This window comes from Molothrus ater, chromosome 5 (genome assembly GCF_012460135.2).
Source record: "Molothrus ater isolate BHLD 08-10-18 breed brown headed cowbird chromosome 5, BPBGC_Mater_1.1, whole genome shotgun sequence".
In the NCBI taxonomy this organism is placed as follows: domain Eukaryota; kingdom Metazoa; phylum Chordata; class Aves; order Passeriformes; family Icteridae; genus Molothrus; species Molothrus ater.
Window position 1 is genome coordinate 49,233,525 of NC_050482.2, and position 26,093 is coordinate 49,259,617.

Sequence of the window (26,093 nt, forward strand, 5' to 3'; positions counted from 1 at the left end):
CAGATGAAAAAGGATTTTCTTTCCTGGCCATGTAAGCAGTTGGTGCTTTACACTCTGTATTTTTCCATTTGTGAAAACCAGGTTTGGGACAGACATTACAAAAGCGTCTGAAATCAAATTTAACAGAGTTTTACGCACTGCAGCAGAGCAGAGTTTCAAAGGGTGTTTAGGGGAGAGTGCCTGTAGCCAGCCATTTGGAGGGTACATTAAAAAAAAAAAGACAATAAAAAACACCAAATCCCCTTGTCTTTCTGCAGGCACAGCCTTAAGCAAATGCACACAAAGCCACAGAGGAGAGGAAAACGTTTCTGTCCCCAGCTAAAACAAATATGCCGAGGGCAATATGCACAGATGAAAGAGGGATGAATCAGAACGATGTAGCTGGACCCAAAACAAAGTTCTCAAGGATATAAATTGGTGAGCATCTGGGTACCAGGTCCTGAAAAACCAAACACTGCAAACAAAATGGACAATCAAGACCAGGGACATCTGACATTTCCCTCATCTTGACAGGACATTAAATAGGAGTTCAAATTTCAGGGAATGGCATTTAACCTGGGATTTAACGGGGATCCCCCATTGCCTGGGTGAATACTTTGACCACTGTTGAGATCATCTTCCCCCCCCCCCCTTCTGTTCCCTTCCTGCCTCCATCACCAAAACTACCTGACAAATCCAGAATAAACTTTCTACCAAGGAACATGGTAAATAAACTGTCTAGCTATAAACTCTTCTAGTCCTACTTGTTCCTGTTTTCTTCTTAAGGGTGGAAAACAGTGAGCCATATCATTTCAGAGCAATGACACCAACTGATAAAATAATCCTGACATTTGCTTGCTGCAGATTAGAGAAAGCCCCAGCAATTACAGAAAACCGCAAGTTTTGGTTCTCTCAATGGCCATCTTTAGCCCCTATCACTACAGTACACTAATGTTTAACATCAGCTATCAAATTTCCCATCCTCAGTAACTAGCAAAAAAAATGGCATCCAAAGATGGCATCATGAATAGTCAAGGACAGAAATCTACCATGTCTAACACTGCTGACATAAAGAGGCAGCCTTTTGTAGCAGGAAGAATTTCTTGGATGCTGTTTCAGTTCCCAGCATCTGCTGAGGCTGTTGACATAGAGGGCAAAATTTGATGCAGTAGGGATACCAGGCCATTTGGCAGAGGAGACACCAAACAGAACATTATGTAGTTTTCAAAGGAATGATTTTTGGCCAGTTGGACTTGAACTGGGAAAAATACCACTAGAAAGCAAATAAAGAATTGGTTTGCTTATATACTGCTTACTTTTAGTTTTCCAGCCAGTCTAGCACATGAATTTCCTGAGTTTACTTTCACTCAACACATGAAAGCACTTTATGAACACTGACAAAAAGTGACATCCCATTTCTGTTCCCCAAATCTAAACAGCTGGAACCGGGAAGTTAGTGAAAATTTCCTCTGCAGGGAAGGTGGTCCAGTCAAACTCAAGAGTAGAAGTGAGAGAATAGTTTCTAATGATGACACAACCCCTAATTGTATAGATCATCATTTCAACTCTGCTCTAATAAAGCATGTCCACACAAAAAGCTATTTGCATAAACTACTCTTAGCCAGGCCATGTCCTGCACCCACTGCACTACACAATGGAACTTAACACCAACCTCAGTGAGCCAAAGGTGTGGTTCTCATTTGTGTGGGAGTAGAACCAAACTCACAGTCAAAAGCCTGGCACAGCAAAAAAGAAGCACTCCCCAGCTAAAGAGTTAAGCTTAGTTTAAGTCCCCGGTCTGCAGATAATTCTCCTCCCTCATGCTCTGACTGCCCGCTCCTGAACACAAGACAAAAAACTTTGACAGGAAGCTCCAGCAGGACTTTATTCAATGGTATACAATAGGAAGAAATTAGCATGAAAGAGAAATTGTATACATTACTGACTTTCCAAGTCACTAAAACAAACCCATGGTGACAAGAATAACTGAGTTCGATGACATAACAAGAAGCGTGGGACCATCTCTCTAGTGTCCATACCTGCAAATAGATAATATGTTAATGCTCTTTTAAAAATTACAATTCATAGGAGTGCTGGTCTAGGTGGATTTATTTTCATTCTACCACAGCATAATTAACATATAAATGGGTGAAATACTATTAAGGAAATCTTAGGAAGTTCTCCACATTTCACTTCCCCTAAAAATCTACCCAGTTAGAAGAGAGCCCATGTGGAGAGATCTTGGTATCAGTTATCTTTTGCCCTGAATCCCACTTCAAATATATCTGGCATAAGGCAAGATCAAAATTTGTCACAGCCCCAGACTGAGCACAAATCAGAAAATATTAATTCATGTCTCTGTTTCTCATCATGCTGTCCATGCAATATGAAGTGATCAGCCAGACAACATGGACTCAGTTTTCATTGTGTGTTCAGGAAAACATCTTAATATCAAAAACATGGTACTTCAGTTGTCACATCAATGACGATTTGCACAACTGTCTACCAGAGCCCAGACACAATTCTCAATAGTTATAATACCTGTTTTGCTTTTTTTCAGTCTGGACTCTGACAAGAATTTTTTTTTTTAAGTGGTTGGGGAGAGGAACAATCTGAGTTAAGACTATTAGATTAATCTTACAGTTAAGATTACTAAATCAATGGTGCAGAATGAAGGAAGTGATAGGCAAACTTCCTAACTATTCTCAATGAACAATTACTTCTCAAAATATGACTATCCCTCAAAAAGCCATTCTTGGATCTTCTACTACTATTCTTGACAGGAAACCTTTAAAAAACATTATAAAACAAACAATACAGCAATTATAAATAAATGGACCAAAGCTGCAGGAATGGCTACATGGACACTTGATTTCCAGATGCTAGGAAATCAGCTGTATTAATCTCTGAGGCTATGAGAGTTATAAAACAAATCATCAAGATAACAGAGGGACCCAATAAGATCCCTGGCACCTCAGCAGTAATACTTTGGAACCCAAGCAGCTGAATTCAGGTCATCCTCTAAACCCAAATTGCTCTTGCAGCAGCACACTATTCACCTGAGACTCTACTTCTAGCTTATTCCATTTCTCTCCTGCTCTCCATTCTTTAGAGAGAATGTCAGTAGAAATCACTACTTTTTAACAGCTCCTACATAGCCCACAGCTGCTTGGACTCCCTTCAGAGCTCACTTAGAACCAGGTGACTAAGGAAAGAACCTCTCTGAACAGCAACCATGCCCTCAGACACATCAATCTGATACTGATCATTTATATTTCCAGGACAAGTGGACTTTTCACCTTGCAATCTGTGCAGGATACGTACTTTTGGAACTCCCATTCCCTGTTGTCCAGCGGACATACTTGGCGAGTTTTGAGCCAGCGAGAGATGCAGTGGAAGTGGAAAGCGTGCTGGAAGACAAAGTGCAGATCACATCATTTCAGAGTGTATGAATGCACCTCAATGCAAAAACTACCACTGAAAGCATCACAGGAAGAAGAGAGTTTGCAGGCAAAGGTGGGGACGACTGATTAGTCAATTAGCTGATAAACACCAAGGAATTGATCCACATTTTCAGAGAGGAGGAAACATTAGTGAAACGGCAGCAGGGAGCCTGTTCCACAGTGCATACAGTGGCAACTGACTGACTTCTAATGAAGGAGGGAGTGCAGAGTTTTAGCAGCTGCCAAAATTGGCAGAGCAGATGCTGATAAGAAGCATAATCAGAAAGAAAGGAGAGGATTTCAGAGTGAGTAGCAGGGATGACATGAATGTATATATGCTGAAGGAAGCTTTCTGTCAGTTTGCAGGAGATAACAGAGCCTGAAGAAAAAGGAATTTGCAAAATTAGAAAAAAACCCACCCTAATTTATGTATTTGATAGGGGCAACTGTTCTCTACCCCATACAGCTACTTAAAACCAACGTTCCACTTGTGGTCACTCTCACACACAACAACATAATTTTGACATTAGAATATCCTGACATGGTTTAAAATTTTGCCCTTGTCCTCTGCAGACAGAATTGCAACATTTATGGTCCTGTTCCAGCATTGTCACGCTGTAACTCAATCCCATAGCACAGTAAAGATGGGATTGAGGATCAGGAAGTTATTCCACTATGGAATAGTTTATTTTCCAACTCAGGCCCAGGCTAGCTAAGAGGTATTCAAGTTTGGAGTTAACATGCTAGTGGGACCAATTGATTTGATCTTCCCCCAAAACTGGAAGGAAATCAGCTGGTTACCCCAGACTGACTCTTTGAATTAGCCTGCACACAGACAAATCAAACAGGCTGACATCCAAGTTATTCTATTAGTGGGGCAAAGGAAAAGGTGCAACTTCTACGTAAACCATGATCAGGAAAATCATGCTCTATTATTCCTTAAAAAAAAAAAAAAAAAAATATATATATATATATAGAGGCTTATCTTCCTCCCTTTGCTTCTTTGTCTTATTAGATCTCTCCATCTTTCACTTTTTTCTCTCTCTCCTTTCTACATTCTAGCAAACATAAGGACTTTAAAATTCTTATTTCTGGTGGATTATGTGAAACATGCTACAGAACTGATTCTGTCTCACATCTTCAAAAAAGGAGGATAGCATCACCCCACACAAGCTCCACAACAGAAGTTTTCCTTACATTGCAGACACCCCATGCAACTGTGCACTCCTCAGAGGTAGCCGACGCTTGGTTGGCTTGACATTCTATGCCTGTGGAAATAAAGATGGAACAAATACACACAGCAGTTGAAGATGTACATGTACTAACTGGTAGATTCCTTCATAATAGCAAATGTAGGCAGGAGAGGAGGAGCTCTTTTGTGGTGTTTAACACACCAGAAAGTATCAAGCGCTATGGTTTAATGTGCACTGTTTTTCCAAAAGTATCATTTCAAAACATTCTTAATCCTGATTTCCTCCTTCCTCTACTTTTTTAGTATTCCAAAGTTCCAGAGGGCAAGAATACATAACTCATCTGCTGGCAACATGTGTTTGTTTTCCAAATTTCAAGGATAAAGATTTTAATTTTTTCCTCTTGTGTTCACAGAGATGTCTTTTGGTGATGAGTTGACATCTTAAACTTCTTACCCAGGTTTCTCTCAATAGAACTTCTTATATGTTCCTGTCAGACATTATGTACTTTATTTGCAAATTAATTTGCTTGTGTAATGCTGGAGCTTGCCTGTCTTTATTGTATAGTCTTGTGAAAGGTAAGTACATCCCAAAAATCCACAATAGGAAATACAGTATGATTTAGATAGGAAATACAGTATGGTTTGGACATTTTATACCTTGGAGCTGAGTTCCCAGGAGGATCCTCAACCCTAACTTTTTATGAGTTTGGGTTGTGTTTTGGGCTTTTGTGTCAGATAGTGTAGATGAAGGAGATGAAAAAGAGTGAGGTAAGAAAAACAACACTGAGAAAATAAATCCTACAAGCCAGTTCTCCATTCTAAGGCCCAAACAAATCACTTCTGCTCCAGTTTAAGAACAAACTTCAGAAGAAAAAAAGATTTTTCCAACTCCTCCACCATCAGCAGCACAAACCTGTAAGACTAACATTTTACTTCTTGTTAAAGGATGCCTTTTTTAGGAGTCAAGCCCAAATGATTTAAAAAGATCTGCTGATAGATGATCAGCTTAGAACTCAATACACGGGTTTGCTGCTTTCTTGTTTTGCAGATTTTTTTTTCCCCTGGCAAAGAATATGTCTGAACGAGCTCCAATTCTCTGTTCACTCTTTGTGTGCTTGAATATGCTTAGAGGAAAAGGAATTTGATTCACCAATTAAAGATTAAAAAACTTCCAACCCCACAGGTTTGGCTGAAAAATGTGATCTCTACTTGTTCTGTCCCATTCTTCCCTTTCTCCATTTTCACTCTTTTCAGGTGTGGAGGTGCACAAAATAAAAAAAAAAAAGCCCATTTTTTCTGAGATGCAAGAGATGTCAATTGATCTTGGTCATGAGGAACTACTCAAAACAAGAATGATGTCTAAAGAAACTCAGTAGCAACAGCTGTTCTGCAAGATTTGAGTGAACCTGTAGTTATCATATGGTTTACATCAAAGATATGATATACCACAGCAGGAAGTCCAAAGCTCAATCCTTTGCCTCACTATAGAAGAAAACAAAATCCAGTACTTCAGTCTTAATTCCCAAATCTTTCAATACATACAGCAATAAATCTAAATCTGATTGAGAATATGGAAGGTGCTCAAGACCCTCGAAGAACTTCAATTACTTTGGATACTTGTATAAAATTCTACACCTGAGATCTTTGCAACAATTTCACTGTTACTGCAGTATGGACTCATGGTCATGGGGCATAGTATGTTAACTTTTAGATATCTGGTCAGTGTCAGTACAGTAATTGATCATGGTGAGAAGATGAGTTGTAGGAAAAGATGAGGAAATTATCTGAAGGAAAAAAGTCGAAGAGCAAGCAAAGTTTAACTCGGAAAGCCTCTGCTGAAAGCAAGGAAAATACTCCAGCACACAATATGCTTATCTTGTTTCTTCTCTTTCCCTGCTATAAACAAAATATTGGGCATATTAGACATGAAGTCCATCTAGCCCATTTTTTATGTCATTTTGCCTTTTTTTTTTTTGTCTCTCTAAAAGGCCCTAACGTTAGAGCTGCATGAACACAATTTTTAATTTTCAGGATTTTAAGGACTCTGTATTTTGCCTGGGAGTAAGAAGGAAGAAAGATGGTTTAGGTAAGGAAAACAAGCACCACTGCCATTCATTTCAGTGTCACTGAAACTTTCACTGACAAACCTAAACTTTCACTGACAGTCTAAAGCATGACAGTCCCAAAAGTTTAAGAGGACGGATGAACTTTTGTGGAAGTGCCTGAGGAGGAGTCCTCTGGTGGTGATGGAAAGCCCTTCCAACAAGACACCCGAGTTTAGCTCCCTCATCAAACTCACTGGAGACTACTGCCAGCACTGCTACCTTTGACTACCAAAAAAGGGCTTCCCAAAAGCTGAAGCACTTTCTGGTCTCCTGCTTGCTTCATTTCAGAAAAGGAAAATATATCAACAAATAAAAAATAAATTAAATACATGGACAATCTCCATCCTTGAATGAAAGCTGATGATCCTGGCTCTTGAAAGAAAGAGAAGCTATTTACCATCTGCTGACCCAAAAGAAGTTGTAAAAGTGAGATAGTAACAGGTACTGGAGGATTACTGAATGACTCTTCTGTTGCCTTGCTTTTGACAGAGTATCTGCAGGTGAGGACAGAAAGAGACAGCTAAAACCTGAAATAGCTGAAAATAATTGTGAAAGGTGCAATGGAAGCATTTCAACTGAGGGAGTTGTGGAAATGCATCTTATAAAATGGCAGCTTCTGAATCTTGGCATTGTAAGAACCAGCCCACTTCCTATGTGTTTTCTATTGCAGAAATCACCTGTCTATTTACACATCAAGAAATAAATACAAACCCATTCCATCTAATAAACATCCTGAGATTTTTCTCTGGATTCTATGCAACATATCTATCTTTGTGAAGCTGGATTCATGGTACTTGGCATGCTACCATCAAAGCAAGGGGACAGTATTTTGATGGCACATTTTACACAGTTCAAAGCTATACAGGTCATCTTACTACAATAAGACATTACACATTTTAGACCAGAAGATAATCCAATATACTAAACAAACTGTTAAGACTCCCCAACTTACTATGTTGCAGTGACAACATCAGAGAGCAAGCCTTTGAAGAAAGACTAAAGTAAAATCTCAACAGAACCTGTGTCTTTCCAGAGAAGAATTAAGCCAAAACACTGAAAATCTACTCATCCCTTCTGTACACTGAATACAAACCAAACTGAGGGCAGGGGGATCCTTTGAATCACATTATTACCAGTCATAAGGCACATGCATGGGGAGAACTGCATGACACCTTAGCATTGATGCCTGCCTGACTTTACAACATTAACAAACTTTCACTACCACGGCTGGCATTACTTATCACTCTTCTAATGTTTTCCCATTCTAAGTTTCTTTTTGTGGCTAGGAGTGGGAGACAATTATATCCTGCATTTTATCAAATCAAATCTTGTGCTGTTCTTCTCTGCATATTCTATTAATTTTTTCTCAATTTGCCATCACTTCACATCTTATGTCTGAAAATCTAATTAAAGGAGTTTTTAACAACATTAATGATCTGTAACAAGGAAGTAAGCAAATCCAGAGCCAACACTGATCTCAGAATACCAATTTAGATATGCCTTCTACTCTGTATGCTGTCAATTTTAGTCTGTCATTTGCAGTCCAGGCTCATAACATTGCTCATACCAATTAATAACATGTTATGCTTGAGCAACTCAAAAAGGAAAAAAAAATTACCTATGCCTTTTTCCTTTACTGTTTTTCCTAGTCTACCTATATGCTCTCAACCCCCACACACATATTGGTAGGGCTTTAAAAAATATTTTAAAAAGAACTGATAAACAAAATTTATTACTCAAAAATAGCACTTGTCCATTCTCCTTCCAACTCCTCCACACCTCTCCTTCATCCCATATGTCCTATTTGCTATTTATAAAAAAAAAACAAAAAAACAGCAAATATATGAGACTGTATTTGGTCTGTCATGGGAGGTGCAATTAATTTTGAGGCAGATTGATAGAATAAAATACACCAGCATCTCCTATCTTAAAATACATGCCTCTTATGATTAATAATTATTTTGAATTACAGGATTTTATATATTTATTCTATACATTAGTAAATTCTATAAATGCAACTTATGTTCTAATAAGTCTTTGAAATTCCATTTGCCTGTCAGGAAAATGCTTTTCTCTCTAATACATTATAAACCTGAGAGACTAAGCAGTAGTCCAATGTCCACCTTCTTTAGAAACTTCTTTCCAAGACAGTACAGGCTAGAGACACTTCAAAGGGGGAAATCTTTACATTAAAGAACCTCAATTTATTTCATAATCCCTGCTCTTTTTTGTGTTATCATTCCCTGTCTAATAACCAAGAATAACCTGAAGCATGGATAGGCAGTAACTGGCTCAAAATGCAAACATACCTATCCCCAAGAAGAGAAGTGAACCTGCTTAACCCATGTTCAGACCAGTGTGTTATTAATGTTTTCTCTTTATTAAAAAAGCCCAACCAAACAAACAAAAAACCCACCAAACAAAGCTTCTGAAAGTAATTTTGTAATTATTATTTAAATAAAAATCAGGTACATCCTTCAGTAGCTGTTCCTATAATCTTGAAGTCTCATTTATCTGAAGTGTTTAATTTCCATACAGTCTTATTGACAGGAAGTTGCCAATAGTATTGGTTCCAAGGGTGTCCACACAAAACCAAAGTGCAACAAAATTATTCCATGGGATCAGGACAGGCCATGCCCAGGCACTGTGTTTGGACCTGGGCTTGTTTTGGGGAGTTCCACTAGCCTCACATTTTAGGAATATAGGCAAATTTCTATCTGGGGTAGGCTAAAGGGTCTTCTGTCCCTCATGATTGAAACAAGATAGACAGTTATGGTGTCAACAGTACTTTGTCATTTTTGAGAAAAAAATAAAGGGTTTGTACTCATTACCAGTACTCTAACAGACTGAAAACAGTGACTTCATGCATACAGACCTATTTCATGATAGAAATGAACCATCAAGATTGTACAGAAAAAAAAATTAAAATCAAATCAATACTAACAATGTATTGCTTTTATTTCGGCATTTGATTACTCTCCTTTGTAAGTGAACAAATAATTCTCGAGGTGGCTACAAAATTCCCCCTACTATAACATGTACTAAGTTAGTTAGGCAAGGTAGGTTTTATAGAATGAGGAGTCAAATTAATTTGCTGGTCCATGCCTTTCCTTGCCAGACACAGACACAGAGAGTGTTACAAGACTTCATCTTAATGAGTGTCATAGAGAAGTTGACACTTGTAGCAACCTCCCCAACTTTGACATATAATACCTTCCTTTGTATGCAATGCCTGTCAACCCTGAATAATTTCAGTTCCTCTTTATTATTACTCCTGTTCTCCTTTGTTGTGTTCAAAATACACTCAGCAGCATCATGTCTGTTGATCTGGCATCAAGAGATCCTACCCTTTACAAGAAAAGGGTGAGGAAGAAAGAGTATGGTGATGGAGGTCACAAAAATAGATTATGAGACTTTAGCATTACATAAAATACAGATCAGCAGAAGAATTAGTTACTATGTGAAAGCTCTGCTGAGTTATATCCTCAGCTGGGGTAATTTCAGCTGTTCAAACTGTGTCCCTCCCCATTTACTTACACAGATCCATAATGTGGTTTCTGCAAATGGCACAGTTATCAACCACAATGTCCCATGCCCACAGAGCCACGGCGTTCCACTGGAGAGAGGGGGAGAAAAGAAAAACAGTTGTGATTCAATTTACACTGGACAGAAATCCTCACTATTCTTCATGATGCCATGTACTTTTTGAAATAGAAAATCTGGGATATTTAAAAAAAAAAACAACTTAGAAGTCCAGAGTAATTCTTCACCATGAGGTCAGGTTACTAGGAAGCAGTGGTACGAATTTCACAGAAACAATGGCTCCTTCCCACTTCAAAAAGCAGGTAACTCTCACAGTCCCCCTGCCCTTTTTTTTTTTTTTTTGGTGAAACAAATGCAAACATCTGGATTTCTATTCAAGATCCACTGGAATCCAATGATGCAACAATGCATCAAGCCAAATCCTAATAGGAAAGGACAGCCCCTTGGAGAAGGACCAATTCAGATGCCATTTTTGTTAAGAGGAATTCCCATTATTTGTGGCAGTTCTTCTAGTAATCACCCTTCAAAGCAGTTGGGGTCAAGAACTAAATCTCTAATGCTACTCTCCACTGACTCCTGAAAAATCTTCCCTACAAAAGGTTAATAAGCAACAACCTATCAGCAAGGCTGGATATAAAAACTTCAAAGTACTACCAATCAACCTTTCAAAGACTTACTTTATGCATATAAAAAAGTAATAGCACTGTCCCATGCTACTTCAGGGGAAGGGTTTGAGGATTTGAGGGCAAGCTATGCAGAAAAATATAGTACCTTTTTATTCTTCCAGACAAAACCCATAATGAGGTCTTCTGTAAACTCATTAAATAAATGAACCTGCCTTCAACATCCAAAGCAATCCACTGGTAATCAAATAATCTTCATTTACTACTTAAGTAGTATAGATTTTTTCCCCCTTACATTTTCTCAGTATATATTTGCACTGACTGTACTATAGTAAATCTTCTCTACTCTGCTCCATTTCCATCTTAATGTTTTCATTGCTTTCCCTCAGTTTGGGACACTAAAGAAGGACCACTGAGTTCCAAGTATTGATATAAAAAGTAGTCACAATACTACCAGATCTTTTAGGACATACACCAGTAGTGATCTCATTTTTCTTCCCAGACTTCCAACTTCAAGTCTAGCTGGCCTTTGGCCTCCCATTCATCTCTCATGGACTTCATCCATACTTCAAGTCAGCTGAGATAAAAGTTCTCAGCACCCTTATCTCTTCCATACACTCCAGTACTTAATCTGTTGTCCCATTATGGTCTACTCTGATGGCCCACTCACCTGTACTGAGCCACACATGCAACAAAGGTCTTGGTACCTGGCCAGGAAGGAGGAATGCCACTGACACGTAAGTGGTGCCACTTCCTACCACTCTCATTATATTTGTCCCTAATTCCAAAGGACAAGCAATTATGTCACCCAAACACTTTCTTTGGCACAGATCCAGGGGTTTCCATCATCACTGATGGCAGCTGTACTTCAAACAAACTCATCTACAAGCAGAAATCACTGGAAGTGTTTACTGATATTCAGTCTAGGGGCCACTTTTCCTCAAATGATACCTTAGTACAAGCCCACACAATCTAACTCTGCTTCTCTACACCCTCGTAAAGAGCCTCGGACCATCCCCGTGACCCAGCTGACAAACTGGTGGCACTGGACAGGAAAGCGATATTATGGCTGCTCTGAGCGAGGAGGCAAAGCCAGGGTGGCATGAGGACATTTGCTCATTAACACGTTGCTATGGATCGATTTAAATAAGAAGGAGAAAAAAACATCAGCCACAGCCATTTGCAGAAAGTATTTTACGCAGCACATGGGGCAGCCCGGGCGGCTGGGCCACAGCAGCCGGGCCAGAGCGGCCGGGGGTGATGGGGGGCCGGAAGCGCTCCAGAGCTGCTCGCCGGCCCGAGCTGCCCAAAGGCTCTGGGTATGGAGTAGCCGAGGCCCGTCGGGGCGGCAGCGTCAGAGGGGAGCGGGCGGCGGAGCTCCGAGCAGGGCATCCCCCGAGCAGCGCATCATCCCCCGGCCAGGGCACCGTCCCCCGGCCAGGGCAGCCCCCGGCCGGCACGGCCCCGTCGGTGCTCCTGCTCCCGCCCCCGCCAGCCGCGCCCGCTGATTGGCCAGTTCCCGCTGCACGTGCGGCGGCCCGCCTCAGCCATTGGCTAGGACGCACGCCAGGACTCCCCGCAGGCCTCGCACCGCCCCTCCCACCGCTCCGGTGCGGAACCGGGCGCCCGGCTCCGTAAAGGGAGCGGGAAGTCTCCCCCTTCTCCGTCCCGCTCGCTGGCATCAGGCCGGCCCCAACCCCCTCCATCCCTCCGGAAGCTGCCGGAGGAGCGCGCCGGCGAGACCTCACTTTCTTCACTTCGAAGCGCTTCTTGCCGGCGCCGCTGTTGGTTCCGCTGGGGGTGTCCACATCCATTGCGGCCGCCATTTTGGGTGCGTGAATCGGCCCGTCCGGCTCCGCGCGCATGCGCGGCAGGGCGGGGCAGGGGGGCCGGAGGAGCGGGGGACGCTGGGAGGGGTCATCTCGTGGCCACGCCCCCTCTCGCATGGCGCCGGCAGGTGCGGGTGCTGAGGGCGCGGTCACGTGGGCTCGTTCACGTGGGCGCGCTGCTGAGGGCGGCCGCAGGGGCGGGGCCGCGCCGCAGTTCCCTCATCCCTCTGCCAGCGGTGTGAGGGCTCTGGGCGCCCCGCCTCGCTACAATCCCCTGCGGTTTGCCTCCCCTCCGTCTTCACGTAAGGGGCTTCAGCCTCAATAAACTTCTAACTTGTTTTCGCCCATCGTAATCGAGGTAGGGCGAAGTGGACCCGGCGGTGTTGCCGCTGTAGCCCTTTGTTCTCCCGCAGTCCAGGTTTTTTTTTAAAGGAACATGGAATTGCTGGAGACAGGACGCGCACCTTACGGCATGCGAGTTGAGCTTACAATAGTTACAATCAGCATGGATTTAAAGGTGCTGCCACAGCCGCCCAAGCCTTGCCTGTTCTGTTGCAAGGATGGAGACGACAGGCGCGGGAGCTGGTGCTGGGAGCTCCCTCTGTCTGTACCTTCCCCACAAGGTCAGTGGTAGGATTCTCCATGATACGGAAACTGAGGGCAGTGCACTCCCCAGCAGGACAACTGCAGGTCTTGAAATTTCACCCAGCTTTGCAGGTCCCTGGAGATGCGATCTCTCTGCAGAGCCCCCCCTTCTAAATCCATTTGTACTTCTTGGATGTGGGAAAGAGGAGTTTGTAGAAGCACTAAAAGGCCATTCTTTTGCACAGATACAGGCAAGCAATATCTGTACTCTACCTCTCATAAGTACGTGGGCCCAAGAGCACCATTCTGGTCTGGCTCCATTGTACCCATCTTGCTGTGCGCATACAGCTTTTTCCTGAGACCCAGGGCTTGCTGGGGTGGGGTGAGGGCAGTCTCCAAATAGACTTAAACCTAAAGTAGGGACCTGCAGTAAGAACAAGATGCTATCATTGGATGTGTTGGAATAATTTTAATATTTGGATTAATATTTGAAAGACATGTACCACTTGTGTCCTGACTTATGCACATAACTAAATATTTGCAGCATCAGGCCGAGCCTGAAAGTTGCACAGACAATAAAGGTAAGTTTGAAGAAGAAAAATGCCCTCACCCTTTAACACCTCTCATTACCTACAGGAAAGCTTCCATTTCACTGAAGTGCCCCTTTCCCCAGATGCTGCTTATGGGGCATCTCTATTGCTGTAAATTGCAGCTGCACAAATTCAGGTTTCTGTCCTGTTGCTCCATATTCAGGACTATTGCAACGGAGTATTTTGAAAACGGGAGTTGGGTGCTTGAGAAAGTACTTTTCACCTTCAAGAAAATAGCTCTTTTCAAAGCAGAATTTGCAAGATTTCTTATTAATAGAAGCATAAATTCTAACTCTAATTCCTAAATGTGTATGGCAACGTCTCCAGGAGGACATTTCTCAGTAAGAAACCAGGACGTTGATCAAACATGTAGACTAGGGCATACATATACCAGAGAGATGCTAACATTCATTTTCATTTTAAGTGACTACTGTAGTTCAAATTGTAGTCTCCCCACCTCAGCTGATGTCACCAGGGGGAGGTGGTTGCCAATGGGGTAAAGCCACACAGCCAGCAATCATGTGTTCTGGATTTATCTTTCCTTATCTGGCAGCAAAAACAATGTAGAAACGCAGATCTCCAGTTAAGTCTTGCTAAAAAGGTGGGAGTGTTCTTAGGAAAACAAAAAAGACAGCAAACATGGTGCAGGACAGAACACATATTGCATCTCTGTGTTTAATTCATATTACTGATCTGTATATGCAGATACATTTTACCTACAAGTGCATTAAGAGATCTCCAGTACACTTTTCAAAGTGAAATTAGTGACAGTATAGTCCTGCACTCCATAAAAAGGGCTAAGCTACCTTCTTTGCTTGAAATAATCTGTTTTCTGTTGATTTTAGTGCCATCTCTAATGTAAAACTTCTCCTAGTAAAAGTAAATCTCCTCAGACCTGTTTTCCCCTCTTAAGGCTATATGTTATGGAGGGTTGTCAGGAGCTGCTGCAGGAAGAAAAGCTGCAGCTTTGAAAGGCATCAGTCTCAAAAGAAGTATAGCACTGTGGTCCAAATTACCAGGGATGCTTTGAAGAATGGATCATTTTTCAAATCTCTGGGATATGCAGCAGGAAAAAGAGAAGGCTGCTAAATTGAAAAGGCAGGGAGACAGACTAGGTGACATGTGACAACTGCTGTGAATATGGTTAGTCCCAATTAAACGAGACAAACTCTCTCCCAATTGTCAAAGACTGTTCCTAAAGGCAATGTACCAACATCCTTTCAAAAGCAATGTCTTGGATTTTGGTCACTGTCCTTCTCCTTTATATTCATTCTGTGGGTGGTTCCTTGTTTATTTTTCTACAATCACGAACATTATCCTATGTGGGATTTATCCTTCAAATGCTTCCCTCTTCCATACATGCACTCTCTGGATGCATGTTCCTGACTGGACTGCTGTGGGACTGCTCCTGGAGGGGTGGCTGCTGGCAGCCCTGGCTCTGCACCTGCATAGGGAGCAGGCAGAAGGCCTGGTGGGGCCATACTGACACAACCTGTCCCTCCAGGGCAGAGGGATGCACATGGCAGTGGGAGGATCCCCCAGAACTGAGTTAGAAGGAAAATGCAGACAAGAAAGGTGGATTTTCTTAGTCCTCACTACCTGAGCTGTTTGCATTCTGTTTCCCAGCCCCAGAGGAGATGAGCTGTTATCATGACTAGTCCTCCAGTGTGACAGGATCTTTCTGGGTCACTTGGGTCACTTAGGAAAAGAACTGGTCCAAAAGAGAATTGCAGCACTTTCCAACACTCTTCAGAGTGAGAGTGTCATGAGAGTAAGAATGTGCCTTCCAAGACTGCCAGGAGCAAAGAGGGGGAAGAAAAGGGAAGTGGCACTTTTCTAAGTGCTTACAAACCTCAAGTTTTCTCTTGCCTTTCTCTGTTTCACCCTCTCGGTGCTGCCTGCTTAAGGTATGGTGCCCTAAGCAGCATCAAGCAGGATTACCTCGTATATGGGACCAGTTGCCAGTCAGTGGTTGCCATCCAAGGAGCAAAAATCAGGTGCACTTTATTACTTTTTAAAGAACTGTAGGGCTGACTGGCTGGCTGCCCTTCAGTTGCTGATGCTAGTAAAATTATTTGAGTTGCCAAAGCTGAGATTTCTAGCACGATTTGCTTTTGGATGCACAAGCCCACAGACAGCATTCACCAATTACTGTTGGCGCAGTACTGAATCTATGGTTTTGCCACATTTTGCCACAAAACCTTCTCAAAGTTCAAGAAGTAGGCAAACAACCTCCCAACAAAACTATGTACAAGGCTCTGTAGCATCTCCAGTTGATTCAATGTGCTTGGCATAGGGAAATTGAATTTGGAGAACAGAGCCAGAGGGGTACATTAAGCAATATATCCCATACATTTTTGGACCAGACTGTGCTTGCTCTCTGTGGAAACCCAAACACCTCATCTCTGTGTATGTTTTCCCGATGATGGTCACATTAAACCCCGTATAGTACCCCTGGTCTAATAATCCATTATTAAAACCTCATGAGAGAATGGGAGCCTCCAAACTGGCTAAAAAGAACAGATGAGGTTCTGAGAGAGGAGCAGGTTGTAGCATTTAATGGGATGGTGACTGATTGTTGCTCTTCCTTTCTCTTGGCATTTTACCTTAAACTGCTTGATAGCTAAAGTAACATGCAACCATTGTGGCAGCCTGCAGGAAAGTGGGTGCTTGCAAAACCTACTGACTCTGCCCAAACTCCTGCAGAGCCTTTCCCCACACATGGATAAACAGGCAATTGGGGCTGTGCCTGCAGGCTCAGCAAATGACACTGTCCCCACAGTGGGCATCTCGGGCCCCACACCACACCTAACAATCAGCTGCAACTGATACAGAGGAGCACGGTCAGAGCAGAGGGATCCCAGTACGTTACCGTGGGGATGCTGGGCTGATTCCATTCTGCTTCGAGAAAGGGCTTGGAGCTATCCCTGCTATGCATGAGCACCCCTGTGCTCCCCATCTTAATCCTTGCTCCCAGCTAAGGAGCTCTACCTCGGAAGGAATCCAACACCAACCCCACCTCCTGCCGCCCCTTTGCGGTTCTGCGCGTCCAAGTGCATTCACTGATCGCATCTGGCTGTGCTGCCACCTCCCGAGAGAAAGCAGCATCCCCACTTCTGCTTAGAGGAAGGGAGACGTTCCACAGCCAGCCAGGCTCCCAGCCTGCACGGAGGGCCCCGGGGAAGCCAGCACTCTCCAGCCGCCTGCAGCCTGGGGAGGCAACACGTGGGCCCGAGGTCAGCTGGAGCCTGGGCACCTCTGTTACTCGCAAGGCTGAAGAAGTAGGAGAGTGAGACTGCCTACAGCAACTGAGAAAAAAAACCCATCTGTATACACAGGGAAGAGTGAGAGCTTGGAAGAGAGAAAGAACCTTTAACCTGAGCTGGGATCCCAATGAGATGTCAGAAACATGGTAAGATTGTAACTGAGAGAGAGGACGAGCCTTTCAGAGGGTAACTAACAGGAAAGCAGTAGCAAGGGATTGACCTGAATATCCCAGAACTGCATGAGGTGACAGGAGGCTATGGGACAGTCCAAGTGCAGGAGGCTGCACTATCTGAGTATCAGGTCACAATCTGGATCTCTTTCCTTTTTCAGATAAGAGTTTTTAAAGTGGCTTTTATCCTTTTAAGAAACATACCAAAAAAAAAAAAAAAAAGAGAGAGAGAGAGAATGTTGTGATAACTCAATACAAGTTCTATTCATTTACTACTGCATGTAAGCAACACTGGAAGATCTGCCAGGCTAATTAGCAGTAGCCAGGAAAAAGCACAAGAGTAACCAAAGTAGTAACACAAGCTTGCCTGCATATAAATCAATAAACTCCTACTGATTTGGGAAATCCATGAACCTTCAGAAACATGAGGGGAGGCAGTTCCAGACTGCTGTGTGGGAGACACTAAAGCACTGTTTACAGATATTCTTATCTACAGCTTTTCCCTGACAGTCTTGAACGTGGGGAGAGAGTCACACAGAGGGAACAAGCTCTCAAATCAGACAAAAAAAAATTAAAAAGAGAGAGGTCTGGAAGCTACCTCCACTGAGTCAAAGATTTTGATGATTTTTGAAAAGAAGGTGACAACCACTGAGCTTTGCATTTGTCTTCCTGTATTAATTCTTTGTTCTTTTCCCAAGAAATATAGTATTCCAAAATTCTTCCAAAGATCTCTTAATGGAATCAAGTTCCTAACTGCAGGCCTTGCTCAGTAAGACACAATTCATTAGCCTTTGCCATCCTTCTTTGTCACAATAGGAAAGATGCTGCTGTCAGTAAAAGCAACTTGTTGAAGTCTCTGGTAATCGTAACAAAGGCACCATTTGACAATTGAAAACTGTGAAGATTCAAGTTTTTCTGTCACTTTTTTGGTGGGTTTTGTGGTTACTGTCGGTTTTGTTTGGCTTTAGGCAGGGGAGATGTTGAAGTGAGTTCAGATGTGATTTCAGGGAAAAAAAAACCCCTAATTTTATATAATTTCTTCTTTAAAAGACACAAATGAATGGGAAAAAAATAGGTGGCCCACAGACATGGCAATTTCTAGTACAAAAACTACATGGACATTACAAAAGAAGCCAAGAGTGAGGGAGCCATCAATCCTCTACCTCCCATACCAGAAGAAACAAAAAGTTTTTGTACCTAACTCAGATAGTCCTCAGAAGGCATGATTGAAAATGTTCCTGGCATTTAATCACTTTCTGTTATGAATGCCTAGATAAAGACAATATACTGATGTCAGCCTTGCTCTGGACTTCCCTGGGAAGTTCATGACAGCATCTCGGTCAGCAAATCCCACAAGAGATGGTGTCTCTGCCAGTTCTATACTGAACGTACCTTGGGTGTATGCTGTGTTAAACACTGTTTCCTTTAATTTCCAAACTCAGCACAACTGGATCTCCAGAGCATCAGTTGAGAGAAGGGCCATTTGAGGCAGCAAACTTTCACTGATCACAGCACAGGAGCTCCCAATTCTGACAGCTGCAGGAAATGCAGAAAATAGCAGCAAGCAGAGAAGCGAGTGTAAGTGCAGAGTCTACTGCTTTGGTAATTTTTACTTTTGGTAGTTTTTGCTTTTGGTAATTTACCACTGCAAAGTGGCATAGTCCCTTCTTCTCTCCCCTCCAGTCATGGTGGGGGTTTTGTGGTTTTTTCTTTTCTCTTCTGCTCACCACACTCATAAATTTTATTTCTCAACCCAGTTTAATGGGGTTCAACCCAGATTCACTGACCTGTGCTAGGAGAAAGAGCCACATCCAGCACTAGGAACACACTCCCACTCACCTGCAGTCCACAAGACTTTAAAAAATAAAAGAATAGAACAAGATGCAACAGCTTTGGGGAAGTTTCAGCAAGATACGTAGAAAGTTCTGAGTTTACTCCACTTAGTGCCATGGAATTAATTCCTTTACCTGAATATATAGAAATACTCATGAGTTTATCAGGGAAGATCCTTATGTTCAAGTTCACTCACATCCCCTAACCTTTTGAGAGCCTGCAGCCATTCAAGATAATCAATTGCACAAGTTTGAATGGGAATATTGTAAGTAATTTTGAGGAAAGCTGGAAAGAGGCCAGAAATCTAACCCAAACTATTAGCAGTCACCACCAGACCCTTTTGAATCCATGGAGGACTGAAAACAAAGGTCCATTCTCTTACCTGCCTTTGTTCATACAAGAACCTACCTTTGCATTTCCTTCTCTCCTGCTGGGGTTTGGGCTGGCAAAGAGAGCTCCAAAATGCCTATCAAACAGCCACCTGCTCTTAGAAAAGGGTGTGAAACTGAGGAAGAGCCCTTAAAACTCCTCTTTCAAATAGCAAAACTCAAATAATTAAAACATTTTGGAGAATATAAGGAAAGCTGTTCACTTACTTTCCTCAGCTCTAGGATGGGCAAATGGAGCAGATGATAATTTATCTGGATAAGAGTGGGTGGGAGAGGTTGAGGGACCAATTGCTCCCAGAAGTTCAGGAGTGCAACTTTCATTCCCATGTTATTGTATTAATAATTCAGGTAGTTGCTTATACTAAACCAGTTTTCCCTCAATTTACTGTAGTATTTCCTCCTATTTACTGCTTTCACCCCTGCTTTCTCTCATGGCCCATTTCATTGTATGATTCTATGATGGTTGGTGTTTTTAAACTCAGTCATTAAAACACAGGTTGCAGGTTTGTTGAAAGGTAGAAATTATTGGGTAATCTTTCCCTTTTACAAATACCCATTTTTTTCCATCTGATTTGCATTACCAATGAATATGGAGTGAATTTCATTTTGCAGCTCCCATTTTTTGCTCTTAGAGCAAAATCTTTGAAATCCCCCTGTAGACTAAAGGGCTGTGAAGATCAAGGGGCTTCTCTGCAGTTCTGAAAAGATCTTCAGTGATGTTTTAGGAGAGTGGAATAATCTACACTACGAAAACACCAAAGGCAAACTGAAGGTTGAAAACCTTGGGTATCCCAATCCCTAGCAAACATGAACTAGAGGGGATTTCCTTTAAACTCACTTTGGATCTTTTAAACCTGTGAGATATGGAGGAAGCTTCCTCCTGCCAGAATCTGTGAGTGGTGGGATTTCTGCCTTGTTCACTACAGTTACAGCTGCCAAGAGAAAAGAGTAAAAAACAGTAGGGAACAGGTTTACAAACACAGCTTTTGGCTGAACCCTGGATGTTTGTTTGGAAGCTTTTTACAGCTTTCCTGACAGGGATGATCAGCTTTCACTGCATTAACTGTATCTCCCTTGGGTTCTCTGTTCAAGTTAAAAAGAAAGTTCTTGAAGAACTTGTAGGGCACATTTGGGATTCACCTACAACACAACAGAGGTTTGTTTGCAGTTGCTTAATTTAAATTGGATTTCACATCAATTCCTTGAACAGCTGAGGAACCCCTTGTGGACACACTTATTTGCCTTAAGAGTTGTCTAAAATCAGTTCCCAATCGATTTAAGCTCCACTGATCAGATTTAAATATGTACTTAAAAGGTCAACACAACCTTTTGCATTGATTTAATGAAATTATATTGAAAGCAATGCTTGAGTAAACTGGTGCAGCTCTGTGTAAAAGCTGTCTGAATTAGTGTAATATGGATTGTCAAAAAATGGAGAAACATTTCTCCCTCTTGAATTTTGCAAATTCAATCTCTTGATTGAATGCTAGCAAGATGGAGGGTAATGGAGCTCTCCTCTGACAGACCCTCATATTGATTTTATCATTAGATATACAAAACAAGTGCCTAATTCAGTAATAGGCACATTTTATGCCTACCTTTAATGGTTTTGATCTAAACCCTTCATATATACACTTTAGCTCAAAATCATATCTATTCCTTCTTCAATATGAAATTTCAAAATGTGGATATGTTTTTGAAATCATGATCATTAAAAGCGTCTTGGGTGAATCTAGGTAGATCTTATCTCTTAAAAATTAGAGAAATAATAGCATGAAAGAATCACTTATATCAGGAGCCTATTTCACTGTTTAACAGGTGCAGATATCCATCATAAATTAAGCCTCATTTGTGCTGAGTGGTTGAATTGCTGAGGAATCACTTTATTGGTATGTGAAATATTTACTATGTATAGCTGGACAGATTCCCAGGAATTCTGATGAAACACATTAATGCACAAGAGAGAACATCCTTTCCTCATAAGACTTGTGAAATCATAAGCTTTGCTCCTCTCAGTATCTTATAAAGCTATCTGAATTATCTATAGAAATGTAACAAGAATAACTATTAAGAAGGTCTTTTTAGATAGAAAGTGTTTTCTCTCTGTTCAGGACAACTGCTGCTGTAGACACTAATATCCAAAATAAAGCACACTTTTATTTAAATTACATTTTTCTCCACCCTATGTAGAAATTGTCTTTCTCTTACAGAAAGGTGAGAAACCACATGTTGCTTTAAACAATTTCTGATGCCCAAAAGAGAAGAGTGATACTGGGATCACTTCAAAAAGCACATAAACTTAAAATTCAATAACTAACGTTTGGCTGGGAATTATTTGCATATATTCTTTGAATAAGGAGCACTATTTACTAAAATAAATTATTTAGACAATTCAACTGTGGATTTCTATATCTGTGGAACAACCAAAATAATGGTACAAAGGTAGAAGAGATTTCCATTTGTCATCAAAAAATTCCACCTGTAGTATGAGATCTGGGTTTGCTATCAAGAATAATTGACCTTCATGACAAATACAAGCAACTTAAGTTCTTAGAGTGTTACAATAGGCGAGAAAAAAAAAGGACACCAATAGCAGGTTTACACAGACAAGAAAAGTTTCAAACAAGTGTAGGCCCCATTCCTTGCAGCTGAGGAGCCACATAAAAAATTAAACCAAAATTAGACAGCAGAAAGGGCCAGTATGAACTGTGCTCTATTCAAAACTAATAATGAGAGCCATAAAAGCTCAAGAATTTACATGGCCAGCCTATAAAATGCTAATGTAACTTGCATCAGGGAACTCTGTAGAAACCATGCCTCTGCAAATTCAAAAGTATATGGAAAAAAACATCAAATTATTTCCATGACCAGAAATAATATATGCATACAAATTTGCAGAGTTAATTTTTTTTTCTCTCTTCATGATTCACAAGCATATGCCACCATGGTACACATGTAATTTTCAAATATACATTTCTCTGAGATGAAGTGAGTCCTCTGTCTCTAAAAACTGCCTCTGAATTTAAATTCAGGGAACCTGAACATATTAGTAGTACTAATGGCATTCCATCCTCCAAACACTGGCTATGCAGTGGACTGCTCACACTTCTGAAGGACTTCTATAGAATGGCTGTGAACAGTATTATTTTTTAACAGATGATTGTGGCAGTATTTTGCATGCTTTATTCATATTACATGGAAAAGAGTAGGTGTGCAAGGCAGAGTACTTATCTGTGTGCTGGCTTGGAATTTACATTGGGGACATTTCAACTTCTGAATGATCAGGGAAAGAGTATATAAAAAGGCAACATTTTTTTATTATTATTTCTTTTTTATTATTATTTTTAAATATACTATTAGGCACAGAAAACAGATGGAAAGCTGTCAAATCTTTCTTTTTTTCCCAAGAAGATACAAACTGCCCCTATAACAAAGGGATGAAGTGTTTCTCCATGACTACTGTATGCTTTAGGCTAAACCCATTGCACTAGTTTATTTTAACTAAAATCGCAGAATAAATGAAGAAAGCATCTTTTATTGTAACATTGAGCATTTTAATTAGAAAGGGAATTGTGGCTTCTGCCATTAGCAGTAGTACATTCATAGAGACATGCAAGAAGGACCTTGCATTCTCACAGAATGGACATTTCCTCCCGCCCCACATGCCCCACAGCTGACAGGGAGCCTGTTGTCCATTACACCCTACCTGCACAGTCACAGCCACCCTCACATGGAGAGTGAGCCTTCCAGTGAAGGGGCAGCCACATCAGCTGGGAGACATTTTTTCCATGATTTGAATGCATCATTAATTCTTAATGTTTCAAATACTCATTGGAGTATGACAGAGAACATCAGTCACTTCCATCAAGACTGGAATTCATGGGAGCAAAAGTCCTTTACTAACAGCTAAAACATTGCTGGGATAACACTGGAAACACTTGTTCCTATTTCCACAGGCTCAGCAATACTTCAGCTGGCCTTTTTATGAAGACCAGCTGAGGGTATGATACATACCAGCAGCCTGTACAGAAATCACACTTCCACTGGAACATGCCAGTTCAAGACTAGTCTAATCTCAGCTCTTTACTTGGGACATTTTATACCTGGGAGCAATGAAAAGGATGCTTTTAAATTGTTATATATTAAACAGTTACAAAATTAATTGCAATTCATATTGTTAACTTTTGCTAATCAATTATCTTCTGCCTAAATTGTAACTCTTTTTAAAAATGTGTTTATTGCATAAAAAAGCTAGAAATAAAGAATGGACTTCTTCCTTGCACAGATTTTTATCATAAAAAATGTTTTTAATCTTCTGGTTTGTGTAACCAATTCAAAGTTGGTGGACGAGGATATGATATCTGCAACAAGTATAAATGTCAAGAATGCTTCTATTTTGTGGTAAAAGAATACTTTATTGAAAAAAATAACACACTTAATGAAGAAGCAAAGGGAAATAGCTGTTCCTTGGCACTGATGACCTCTAAAACTTCCTGAAATGGATTAAATATTATCATCAGTCCAGCCACCTCCAGATAAAAAGAAATAATGATTTGTGTACAAGCAGGTTACAAGAGACTGACTGGAAGAGCCTGAAAAGAAAGTAAAATAATGACATGACTAGCTTGAGAAGATAGAGAAAACAATGCATTCCAAGCAAGCAATAGAAATTATCCATCACTGAGTGCTCAGTTTGCAATTGCTCTGTGATTTAGGCACTTCTCTTGAATTAATTACTGAAGAAAGGAATGTAAGGGTGTATCTGCTTCCCCCTGTTTGAATTGAAAAGGGAAGTGTGCAGAAAAGCACACGGGGTGTGTACATAGGCTTACAACCCTTCTCCTTCAGGTGTGGAATAATGCTTCACAGAGACATCCTCCTGGTTAGTGTTTGGGGTTGGGACAAAATGCCAACATCAGACCTTCCCCAAAAAATGTTCCAGGGCAAATCCAGGTTATGGGTCCTGTAAAAGGTCATCCCTCCTTTTAACTACATTCAGTGGCATTCATATCATCCAATCCATACATTCATACCAATACCATACAATCTAGAGCAAGCTTTCCAATGGAAATGTTCTGAAAATACCAGGTGACAGGAAGAAAACATCTCTGCCACGTTATAGCTCCTGTCTGTTAAATCTACTGTAGCCAGATCAATGCAGGTATACCAAGTAGCATGGGGAAAAGTTGGAGGTACACAGAGTTTGTATCCTGCCTGTTAGACTCCAAATGTAAAGCAGGAGCAACAAACAATGAGGATTTTAAGGAAAGGCTTTTGCCATTGAGGTGGTTAAAGTGATCAAAAGTAACAGAACAGACAAGGATGGGCCTTTCCTGAAACACCAGATCCTGAATGCAGAATGTCACCCAAAAGCAGCATCAATTCACAGGATTACTTGGTTCTCTCCTTTCCACTTACTCTTCGGTTTTGGAGTTTTCTTTCACTTTGTGTTGGCATGAGTAGTCTGTGATCAAAGCCAGATGATTCAGGGAATAAAGGGAATACTTAGATAATATCCGGACAATGCTTGTGTCTTGTACAGTTGCTTATTTTAAGAGAACAAACATGGCAAAATGAGGGGCAGGCAGGGCAGGTCCCAGTGTAGTATGGATCCAGGTCCAGAGGAATCACTTTACAGCCCCTTTGGTATCATTGCACTTAATTTTTTAAACACACCAAGATTATTTTAAGTACACAAGGGGAAAAAATAAAAAGGACATGTCACTATTTACCACAAGACTCGATTTTCTTTTTGGTGTTTGTACAGATCCAAGATCTTTTCTTGGATGGAGGAGAGAATCATGCAACACATATGTCTCTTCACTGCTGATTTTCTTTCTTTCCTCTCTGGTTCTTTGTCCTTCTTGCTAAACTGTGAATGGCTCTGTTGTGCAACTCTGTGGACTCAGTAATGTGAATGAATTTCACAGTTGTAGACATTTTCACAGAAGTACAGTCACAGTTCCACTGTCAAGGCTACACTGAACCCAGAGCAGGTTCATTAAACATATAAAGCTACTCCTCATCCTCCCTGTAATGCCTGTTCAGGCATTATAGGGGTTGGGGAAAAAAAGTCTATAAATTTTTGATGATGGGGTGGTTAACAGGAGGAGCAGATGACTAAAAGAAGCCATTCTCCACCTTCTCCCTCCACAAGCCTTCTGATCAAGGCTTGGTGCCTTACTGAGGGGTCTGTTGCTGTCACACACAAACTACCAGGCTCAGCACTAAATTGAGGAGGTGAAATGCAATGGCTGTAATAGAAGGGTGCTCAAAGTACTTGATGAAAGATCCCCCTCCTAGCCTGTCATTCAAGGTATTAACAGAATATAGGCAATATTGTGGAGGATTTCAACTCAGTCCTCTATTAGCTTATGAATAATTTAAAAATCGAGTCCTTCAGAAATGTGGCATTTGGTGCAATTCTTGTCTCAAATGAGCTTAGAGAAACAGTTTATCAGTCTCCTAATTTATTATTAAAGTTTAGTAAAATTTCAAAGAGTTGCACACTAGAGGAAAATCGCTTTTATGTCTAATTGCTGAGAA

General features: G+C 41.2%; 1 protein-coding gene across 1 annotated transcript; it reads right to left on the reverse strand.

Annotated features, from left to right (window-relative positions):
- Positions 1-1,838: 1,838 nt before the first annotated feature.
- RBX1 (ring-box 1) lies at positions 1,839-12,766 on the reverse strand. Its single transcript, XM_036401430.2, has 5 exons — positions 12,634-12,766; positions 10,257-10,335; positions 4,620-4,690; positions 3,304-3,389; positions 1,839-2,018 (listed from the first exon to the last, which is right to left on the reverse strand). The coding sequence occupies exons 1-5, from the start codon at positions 12,748-12,750 to the stop codon at positions 2,006-2,008; spliced, it is 366 nt and encodes a 121-aa protein (XP_036257323.1). The 5' UTR covers positions 12,751-12,766; the 3' UTR covers positions 1,839-2,005.
- Between the last annotated feature and the right edge of the window lie 13,327 nt (positions 12,767-26,093).